Here is a 12,018-nt window from a genome sequence, read left to right as displayed (position 1 = left end):
ATGTTAGAACCAGGATTTAATGGAACATGTACCAGTACCACTGGATGTCTTAGTAACTTGACATGTTTATCTGTTACTGAGATGGAGGGTACTTGTGGTTGTGATAATACTCAGTATCATAATGATAATAATTGTATACCTAGTAAGTTTATTATAATAAATACATATTACCTGTCTAATTCACATAATTTAAAATTAGTTCAAGGCTTACTCATTTAAATTACATATCATTCAGTAGAAAGATTTTTATACAATTATCATGGATTATTAACTCATACTATTATCATTTTTCATTGAAAAGTAGAATATCAAAATAAACCTGAAACGTAAAATCATGCAATTGATTATATTAAAGAAAATAGAATAGAATTATTTTATTTAGTGATCATTGATTATAAACTCATACAATTAGCATGTATAGAACATGGAGTAATAATATGACACCATTATCATGGATTATCACTCATATAATTAATAACATCTAGTAGAATAGTAATATACAATTATCATAACTCATACAATTAATAATTATATTTCAAAGGCATAAAATGGTTTTCCTTAGTTATCATGAATTATTAGCTCATTCAATCAACCATACTACTGTAGAGAACATTTAGTAGAATAATATTATACCATTATCATAGGCCTACTATTACAGATAAATAAATGAATGATATTTTATCATGACTGATACAATTAATTATTTAATTAAAGTTAATAGAATGGTTTCACTTTGTAATCATGGATTATTATCTCATTCAATTAATCAAACTACTGTAGAGAACATTTAGTAGAATATTATTATACCATTATCATAGGCCTACTATTAAAGATGAATTTATATGAGGATTTTTAGTTCATACAATTAATCATGTACAGAACATTATGTAGTTTTATATTCTTCAAGCTACTAGTCCAAAATTTGTCAATTTTGTTGTCAATATCAATTTAACTTTTGAACAAAGTTCCAGCTTTATGTAAATTTAATTTTGTTAAAAATAATATGCCAAATTATTTCTAAGATGGAAAGTGGCTAAAATATTTAAAGGGACTTTCCACCAAGTACATTTTTAGTCCCCATCACAGTCCGGTGTGACAGGGCTATTATACATCAGAATATCCTAAAATAGTTCTTGAAAATGCTGTATATAGTGTAGTTTTCAATCTACTTTCTTAAATTTATTCATATGTATATCTGAAGAAAAAATTAAAAAGAAATAAAAAGGATTTTTATTTCTTAAAAATAATTAATAATATGAATTGCAGTTACTATAGATCTATTCAAACTTGGCTTGAAGATTGTGAACTTAGCTGGTGTCCATGTCTTCATTCAATGATTTGGAACCATGGTGGCTCAGTAAGTTAGACACTTACTCTCTTAGCTGAGGGGACAGGGTTCAATTCTGGCATGGGTTCTGAGATAAGTTTTTAACCTGGTTTCATCTTGTCAGTGATGCAAGTTAGAGGGGCTGACATGGAAAAAGTGTCTAGTAGTTCTGATGGGACACCAAGGCCACATGTGCTACAGACTGTGCACATTAATTCCTCAATAGATGGAAATTGAATAATAGTAGGCAAATGCCGCTTTCCTGACCAAATTTCCTGATAGCACACTGTATGGCGTAGCCTTTCTTCATAAGACCTATGCTATAGGTGCAGAAAACACCTTTCATTTCATTTAATGATGATGAAGTGAAATAAAATAGAATGTATGGAATTTTTGACATGGATGTGTCTTTGAAGTCAAAGTTCTCTAGAAGTCTATGTCGATGAGTGCTGGGCTGGTATCACTAGCAATGCAGCATATGTTCATTCCTCTGGAACAAAACTCCTCTTCTGTTTCTAAGAGTAAAGGACTGAACATACAGAGCACGGTTTGCGATGCGGTATAGTTTTCCAGAAGGACCAATTGGGTTAAGTTTGAATGTACCGAGGTTAATGACTCCTCTAGGTAATGGCTGCTGATAGGCCCAGACCCATCCAGCATTGCCATGTCAAATTTGCTCTGGAGGCATTAACTGTAGCGCTGCATCAGGTCGCCGCAGCAATGAGTGCAGTGACTAGAGTGTGTATGAATAGATATAAAAACACCTTGAGGCTTTCTGTACAGAAAAAGCACTCCGGAGGTTGCACCGGAAACTGTACTAATGTTATTTATTTGGTAGGTTCATTATACCATGATCATATCAGCCTGTTCCATCAGTTATACTTTACAGTAGTAGATTTAGTATTTTGATTGACTACGTTTGTATATTATTAACTTATACAATTAGTTATACTTTACAGTAGTAATTTTAGTATTTTGACTGACTAGTTTATTCTTATTAACTTATACAATTAGTTATACTTTACAGTAGTAGTTTTAGTATTTTGACTGACTAGTTTATTCTTATTAACTTATACAATTAGTTATACTTTACAGTAGTAATTTTAGTATTTTGACTGACTAGTTTATTCTTATTAACTTATACAATTAGTTATACTTTACAGTAGTAGTTTTAGTATTTTGACTGACTAGTTTATTCTTATTAACTTATACAATTAGTTATACTTTACAGTAGTAGATTTAGTATTTTGATTGACTACGTTTGTATATTATTAACTTATACAATTAGTTATACTTTACAGTAGTAATTTTAGTATTTTGACTGACTAGTTTATTCTTATTAACTTATACAATTAGTTATACTTTACAGTAGTAGTTTTAGTATTTTGACTGACTAGTTTATTCTTATTAACTTATACAATTAGTTATACTTTACAGTAGTAGATTTAGTATTTTGATTGACTACATTTGTATATTATTAACTTATACAATTAGTTATACTTTACAGTAGTAATTTTAGTATTTTGACTGACTAGTTTATTCTTATTAACTTATACAATTAGTTATACTTTACAATAGAAGTTTAAGTAGTTTGATTGACTAGGTTGTTTGTATATTATTAACTTATACAATTAGTTATACTTTACAGTAGTAGTTTAAGTAGTTTGATTGACTAGGTTGTTTGTATATTATTAACTTATACGATTAGTTACAGTACAGTGGTGTAACCTATTTTCGTGGATATAAGGATTCAACACCGAATTTCGTCAAAGTTAAAAAAAGAATTTTTTTTTATGTCTTAGATGTTTCCTCAGATATTCTACAAAATAATTAAAATTGGTTTATTTCGATTTTCTTTATGAATCCTTCACTTTGACCCATATTTCATGAGCAACCAACTCGGCAACGGCAGCAGAATGCGTCACCTATTTTCGTGTACAATGTTTGATCTATAAATAAATCTAGAAAAACACGTTGTATGGGTGGTATAATTAACTTCTCTTAGTATTTATCTTTAATATCAATTCATTATAACTAGTGACAATTCCTTCAAAGGACCACGATTTAAAAAAATAAAATAGTGACTGACAAAATAAGATACGTAGTGTGATTTATTGCTAAAAGTCACTGAAACGACATAAGAATATGGTCCACTTTGTGTTCCATAGAAATTTTCTGCTGCCACAGAATCCGCTAGTTGATCACGTGACTTCATTCGCTACATTCTAGCAGACGACACTTGGAATTCTAATTACCGCTTGGGATTGTAAGGAAATTCGGCCGATAAAAAATTGTGATGTTTGGTAATAACTGAAAACCTTCATTTTGTATTTGTCAAAGTATACATTAATACATTTTACCTTGCTTGAAACTACTGGATTCATTCTACTTCTGATATTGTGCAGACAACCCATGTTTATCAAAACAAGCTAATGCGGATGTCGCCCAAGGTCGCTCATGTAAATTATCAAACAGGTTAATATAGGTTATCACGAAATTAGGTTACTTGACTGTAGTAGTTTTAGTAGTTTGATTGACTACGTTTGTATATTATTAACTTATACAATTAGTTACACTTTACAGTAGTAATTTTAGTAGTTTGACTGACTACGTTTCTTGTGTATTATTTACTCATACAATTAGTCATTTTTACAGTACTAGTTTTAGTATTTTGATTGACTACGTTTGTATATTATTAACTTATACAATTAGTTATACTTTACAGTAATAGTTTTAGTATTTTGATTGACTACGTTTGTATATTATTAACTTATACAATTAGTTATACTTTACAGTAATAGTTTTATTAGTTTGATTAACTACGTTTCTTGTGTATTATTTACTCATACAATTAGTCATTTTTACAGTAGTAGTTTTAGTATTTTGATTGACTACGTTTGTATATTATTAACTTATACAATTAGTTATACTTTACAGTAATAGTTTTAGTAGTTTGATTAACTACGTTTCTTGTGTATTATTTACTCATACAATTAGTCATTTTTACAGTAGTAGTTTTAGTATTTTGATTGACTACGTTTGTATATTATTAACTTATACAATTAGTTATACTTTACAGTAATAGTTTTAGTATTTTGATTGACTACATTGTGTGATATTATTAACTTATACAATTAGTTATACTTCACAGTAGTAGTTTTAGTAGTTTGATTGATTACATTTATTGTATATCATTGTATTCTTACAATTAGTAGTTTGATAAGACTATGTTTTTAGAGTCTGAGGGGGGCCATGGCCAAAAAAAGCATTGCTGAAAACCACTACCGGATACTTATATTATTGAGATATTGTTATTTAATGATACCAGCAAAGGACTTAATTTGCTTTTAATATGGTTATTTCTTGGGGGGTTTATTTAAGAAAAGGTTGCAAGATAAGTTTTATCACTAAATAATTACATTATTGTCTAACGATTATATATGAAAAAAGACATGTTGTTTTGAAATAGACTTGTATAGTAAGAAAATGGAATTTAGATGATTTTTGTTGTAGAAATATATTCTTTCAGGGAAATTGAGAGACTGGTGAAAAAAAGATTCTCTTAGAAGCAAAGAGATTCATCAACTGTTTAGTTTGTGAAATTTATTAATGGTGAATTATTATATGTATTTTCAGAAGGAGGATATGGTGATTCTTGTATTACCACAGCAGACTCTTGTAATGTTGTAAATGGTAGTTGTTATATGACAAAATGTTCCTGTAATGAGAATTATTATACAGATAACAACATGTGTAATTCAGGTGAGCATCATATTGATCCAGGCATTATTACAAGGGTTGGTCAAAAAGTTTTAGGCCTACCTAACTAATAATTATCTGACAAAGCTTAGCATAAATTATAGTGTGGTTTATTTTGTTTATACAGCATTTCAAACATTCATAGGCCAATATCAGTCATAATTGCTTGATATTGGGAAATATTTTATCTGCAACAGGTATAAAATAGAATATTTCTTGATTCAAAACTACAAAACTAATTTTTCTTTCATATTGCACATCTGGAGGCTTGTTTGTCAAAATTTTAACTACAATAGAATTTAGGTATTGAGTTTAAATTAGTTTAATTTATGAACCAATCAAAACTTGATTACTAAAATATGTAAATATTTTTTAAATAGGCCCTTGATTCTAACATTCAGTTATAATTGCATAGACAAATTTTTGCCATCGCTTATAAATATACCTTAGGTGTATAATATGAAACAATACCATATCCAGATTCAATGACGCTTTATCAAAACACAGTAATGACGCTATACCAAGTTCAATAATCATAATAGCCCTAATATCCAGATAAATTCTGAGCACGTTTTGGCACTGCCACTTATCTAGTTCAAATTGGAACATCACAAAATCCATGTGAAAAAGTAGATTTTTTGTATTTTGATGACTTCTGGTTATAAGCAAATAAGGTAATTGATTAGTGGAATCAACTAGAGTTATTCAGATAGAATTGGACTAAACCAAATTACTTGTTTAGCTGGTAAGGGTTATTTGATAAAGATGACAATCAAATTTTTCATGTAATGACAATTATAATGGTGATTAGCCCTCCTTCTGAATTTGATTTAAATTCAACTGGAGTAAAATCTACTCTGGACTAGATAAACTTTAGTCATGTTTTTTTTTAGTTGATATTTAAAAAAATATTTATATTGATTTCAAATTACTAAAATCATGGCTTACTGTCACATACTTTCAAACTCTGAGGGTCAATTCAAGTTCAAATCAAACAATTTGAGAGGTCATTTTTCAGATGAAGAGTTTGAAAAATGATCAATGTCCTAATAACTAGCATTAGGCAATCTCCCCAGTAGTTTCCATAAGCTGAATCTGACTCAGTAACAAATAGTGAATTCTGACACACTTACATTTGCATTTAATGCTATATTGTGACTATTGGTTATCCAATTATACATTTTATTATCATTTTGGAGCCGTATTTTTACAAAGTTTTTCTTTCATTGACTTTGTTTACAAACACCTGTAGTCCTGAACGACCAGCCTCTAATATTTAAATTACCAGAAATACCAGATAATATTGACATAATTCCTGTAACAAAAAATGGCCATTCATTACCGTGATATATTGCAGAGCACAAGTGTAATTTTCACGAGGGCCGTTTGAATAACAAGATCACCGTACTAAATAAAAAAAATTTGATTGGTCATTTTTCAGATGAAGAGTATGAAATAAGACTAATTTCCTAATAACTAGATCACCGTACAAAATTTTGCTGCTTAATTTGATTAACACCTGTGTTTTCTTAACTATTATCTTATATGAATTATTAATCACTTAAAGGAATAATACCTCGTAGGATAACCAAAACATTGAAATTTTTTAACTTGGCGGAAATGAGTCTTTGTTCATCAGTGGAATTACATAGTGTAATTATACAGCCGAATAACTCTTTAATCCAATAAATGCTTAAACTAAGTAATAATTCATTAAACTAATTAATTTTAAAACATGCTTAGAAGCGTGTTTTAGTTTAATGGATATATCATCTTATATATAGAGATTCTATTCTTTAGTTATGGCACCTGGTAAGTCTAACTGATGTATATATTCTTATTGACCAAGTTTGAGACTTTAAATTTCATGTCCATTCTAAGAGGTAGTATTTTTTTAAATATAACGATGGAATATTTGTGGAAAATTGTCAATATGTAGACCGTCAATATGTAGACTATTGACAGCTTACCTTCTTTGAAATGTATGTTGTATTATGTTTCCTTATATTGTAGTTGATGGACTTAAACCTACAGGTGTTGGAATAGAAGGCACAGCAACATCAAGTAATGTAACTATAAAGTGGACAGTTCCTACAAAAGATTCTATACAGAGTTTTAATATTAAAGGAAATGGACCGAATATTGAAAAAACGCAGTTGAATAAAAATTTTACGGCAGTGACTATTGCTGGACTAACACCAAATACACAATATACAGATATAAAAGTTGAAACTGTTGTAAAAACTGACAGAAATTCTTCTCTAGTTGTAACATCAGATCCACCCTTTATCAATTTTACTACATCTAGTAAGTGTTAGTTTTATTTCATTGAATTGTATTGTACAGGCTGATATTCTATTCACACACATATACAAATCTACCTGATCCCATTGGTTAGACATCCCAATTGTTATAATGGCCAACTAGACTAGGCAAAGAAGGAATATACCTACAGGTGTAATTTATCAGTCCTGATTAGATTAAAGTAATGAGCAGGAATAAGGAACTTACAGTAATGAGAACATGTTTAAAAGATTTCACTCTATTCTATTTGTCTAGACAAAAACACTAGAAATTTCAATTTAATTATATTCATTTATATATTCATCCAAGTTATACAATTAAAAAAAAAGTTAGCTCTATTCTTCCCCTCTTGATTTTTGTACCTCAGAAATTGAAATTGTCGATCAATTAATAATTTTTATTTCATTTTCAAATGTAAATGTAATCAAACATTTATCAACCAGATATTTTCAATATAGTCATCTATGTGATTACTATAGCATCTCTAGCAATTTAAAAGTGTCAAGCAAATCATGAAAAATGGAAGTAGTCCTACATTGAATGTGTGTTTCTATACATGATTTTTTTTTAGATTTAGAAAACTAAACATGTGTGGAAACAATAACCCCTTTTACATTACAAAAATATTCCGTTCTGAGAACCTCGGGGAGGTGGTCTCGGAACGGTTCCGAGAACGAACTCGATAAAAATGTGTAATGTAAACGGTAACCGTTCTGAGAACGGTTTACTGCGCATGCGTCATAAGCGACCTTGACCGTTTCCCGCGGAATTCCCTCACCATACTTACATTCTAAAATGGCTGCCCGAGGTACCGTTTGGACTTACGAAGAAATTAGTGAATTAATTTGGTTTCTCTCGTACCCAAACTTTTTCTTACTTTCCTACGACGTAGGAAGAAAGAAAATAAGAGATAAAATATTATATCAAGCGCCATTGCTATATCCGGGTAACGTGAAAGGCTGTTTTTATCTTCTTTAAGAAGAGTTCCACAAACGAGCGTGTCGAGAACTGTTAACGTTTACACTACACAAATGAGAACCGTTCTCGGCACGGTCGATTTTGTAATGTAAATGGTCACATTTTATCACGGCCAGGTCCGGACGGAGAACGGCTTGGTGTAGAAGGTTTATATAGAAACAACAATCAGTGTAATAATGGTAAGTTATATTATAAAATAGTAACAATAATATTTCTATCAAACTAGTTTCTATACAAACAATAATCAGTGTAATAATGGTAAGTTATATTATAAAAATAATAACAATAATAATACTATCAAACTAGTTTCTATACAAACAATAATCAATGTTTTAATGGTAAGTTATATTATAAAATAGTAACAATAATAATACTATCAAACTAGTTTCTATACAAACAATAATCAGTGTAATAATGGTAAGTTATATTATAAAATAGTAACAATAATAATACTATCAAACTAGTTTCTATACAAACAATAATCAGTGTAATAATGGTAAGTTATATTATAAAATAGTAACAATAATAGTACTATCAAACTAGTTTCTATACAAACAACAATCAGTGTAATAATGGTAAGTTATATTATAAAATAGTAACAATAATAATACTATCAAACTAGTTTCTATACAAACAATAATCAGTGTAATAATGGTAAGTTATATTATAAAATAGTAACAATAATAATACTATCAAACTAGTTTCTATACAAACAATAATCAATGTTTTAATGGTAAGTTATATTATAAAATAGTAACAATAATATTACTATCAAACTAGTTTCTATACAAACAACAATCAGTGTAATAATGGTAAGTTATATTATAAAATAGTAACAATAATAATACTATCAAACTAGTTTCTATACAAACAATAATCAATGTTTTAATGGTAAGTTATATATTATAGATAGTAACAATAATAATACTATCAAACTAGTTTCTATACAAACAACAATCAGTGTAATAATGGTAAGTTATATTATAAAATAGTAACAATAATAGTACTATCAAACTAGTTTCTATACAAACAATTCAGTGTAATAATGGTAAGTTATATTATAAAATAGTAACAATAATATTACTATCAAACTAGTTTCTATACAAACAATAATCAATGTAATAATGGTAAGTTATATTATAAAATAGTAACAATAATATTACTATCAAACTAGTTTCTATACAAACAACAATCAGTGTAATAATAGTAAGTTATATTATAAAATAGTAACAATAATATTACTATCAAACTAGTTTCTATACAAACAATAATCAGTGTAATAATGGTAAGTTATATAACAAAAAAGCAAAAAGAGAATGACAATAGGTTTGGCTGACCTATATCTGAACCCTCAGGAAAATGACTTCACAGGATTCATGAGGATCTTGCTCATGTCTTAGACTACCAGACAATCTCTAAAATTACATGATTTAACATCATAATTATACATAAATGTTTATTTTGATACATTAAATGTAGTTTTATAGTGGCATAGGTTTTCTACTCATTTTCAAACTAGAAATAAAAGTTGGAGATGGTCAAGTGTAACTTTTAAGATTTGAAATAGATTACCTTACTTTAACTACATTACAGATTAAAATTCTATGTGGTGCATACTAGGGCTGCAACGATTCCTAAAGTGGCGATCCGATACACTGAACGATACTCGTTCAACGATACGATTTATTGCGATAATAAATTGCGATTCTTTGATTAAAAGGGAAAGAAAAAGAAAACTGATAATTAATAACATTTTAACACAGTTTAAATTATTTTTGCACGCTTAGAAGTACAAATTTCACTTTTCATCATTAATTTGTTACACACAAGGACTAACAAATTCCTTTAAAAAAATAAATAAAATACCAAACCATTGGCAAATATCTTAAGGATGTCTTCTTGTCATGTGTGAATTCATATTGGTAGTATTACCAGAATATTTCAGAACTTGGAAACACTTTTTACAAATCGTTTTGTCTCTTTCCACGTGTCTCACTCCCTTGTCGTCGTAATAAACGGGAAAACCAAATGATTTCCAAACTTCAGATTTATACTTAGCCTCAGCGTGTTCAATTTTAGTCTGACTTTAATTGATGACGTTGTCGGTAGAGATGATTCCGAGCTAATAATTCATAAAATATTTCAATGTTTAAATGTATCGACAATAACATATTCCACGATATTCTATTTCCGGGGCATTCAAAACCACGATCTTGAGAACCAGAGACTTAAAAAAATAGATTTTCGAACCAAAAAAGCAAAGAAATGTCCTTCTGTGTTTTGTTGTTAAGTAACGATCTCATAAATTGCGTATTTGAGAATGGATCATGTATATTTTGGTTTTATAAAAACGTATTGAGCTAAAGAAGCTAATTTCCAAGAGCGCTGTATCGAATACAGCTTCGTGGAATTATATTATGACTATGCAAACGCATATTATCAGATCCCATGCGTTTATCTTCCACTTGGCATATTATTATGTTCTCTTTTCATCGTTTATAACAAAAATTAAAAATGCTGAAGACAAATTATATGTGAAAAGCAATTTTTTAACATTTGAACATGACACAATTTCTAAAATACGCGAGGATTCCGTGCTATTAGTCATTAAAGGGAGTAAATTATCGGGCCGATGTATCGCGATTATTTTTTTCTTCTTCAATGGATCGATAAGAAGGAACGAATCGCAGTTCATCGATTCAACGGTGAATCGTTGCAGCCCTAGTGCATACAGTCCAACAATTGTAATACAATTCTGTTATCTGTCCTGATGTATATAGATCGTATTCCATAGATTCTTTATTGTAGTAAAATAAGACTTAAGTATAAACATGACCCTTTTCTGTAGATTTTTATTTGGAATACATTAAGAATCTATCTTGGAGCCATTTATCGTGTTCTTTTCCCACAAAATTGATAATCAACAACTGGATAGAACAAATTTTCCACTTCTTTCAAATCTTTTAATTCAAGTCTTTTATGGCCTAAGTTTTGAACAAAATAGAGTGAATTGCAAGTAAAAAATATGATGCAAAATGATGAGGTTGCAGGTAGTAAGGTGACTGCATATTACTTTACAGTCTCAAACAAATTTTAATAGAAAATGGATTTTGGTATACTGACTTAAAATTGACCAATTGTAATGTGACAGTAATTTTTTACTTCTAATTTGCCAATACCATTGTCAATATGAGTATAAATTGAGATCAGATGTTACAAGCCCTTTACATTGAGATCAGATGTTACAAGTTTTTACATTTAGATCAGATGTTACAAGCCCTTTACATTGAGGTCAGATGTTACAAGTCTTTGACATTAATATCAGATGTTACAAGTCCTTTACATTGAGATCAGATGTTACAAGCCTTTTACATTGAGATCAGATGTTACAAGTCCTTTACATTGAGGTCAGATGTTACAAGTCCTTTACATATGTCCCATTATCAAAACAATAAATCAAAAGCCCTGGTACCAAGTTTTTTTCATGAAATTTCTAGACTATAAACTTTCTTGAAACCAAGAGGAACCTTTTAATAACCAAAATTGAAATAAAACTAATAAAATTACAAATTTCTTTTGTACCTTACCAGTACTTAAATAAAGTTATAAGCTGTCAGCAGATAAAGAATGTCCACAAATAAAAAATTAGT

General features: G+C 29.1%; 1 protein-coding gene across 1 annotated transcript; it reads left to right on the top strand.

Moving 5' to 3' along the window:
- LOTGIDRAFT_169282 (hypothetical protein) lies at positions 1–9,988 on the top strand (the record flags this gene model as incomplete). The annotated part of the gene is made up of 6 exons (XM_009067601.1): positions 1–142; positions 4,964–5,089; positions 7,100–7,393; positions 8,485–8,547; positions 9,278–9,339; positions 9,962–9,988. 6 exons carry the CDS (start codon positions 1–3, stop codon positions 9,986–9,988), a joined length of 714 nt encoding a protein of 237 aa, XP_009065849.1.
- Positions 9,989–12,018: the final 2,030 nt, after the last annotated feature.

The sequence above is a fragment of the Lottia gigantea genome (genome assembly GCF_000327385.1).
Source record: "Lottia gigantea unplaced genomic scaffold LOTGIsca_84, whole genome shotgun sequence".
Classification (NCBI taxonomy): domain Eukaryota; kingdom Metazoa; phylum Mollusca; class Gastropoda; family Lottiidae; genus Lottia; species Lottia gigantea.
Note: the sequence above shows the minus strand (reverse complement) of the source record. Positions and strands in the feature narration are given on the sequence as shown.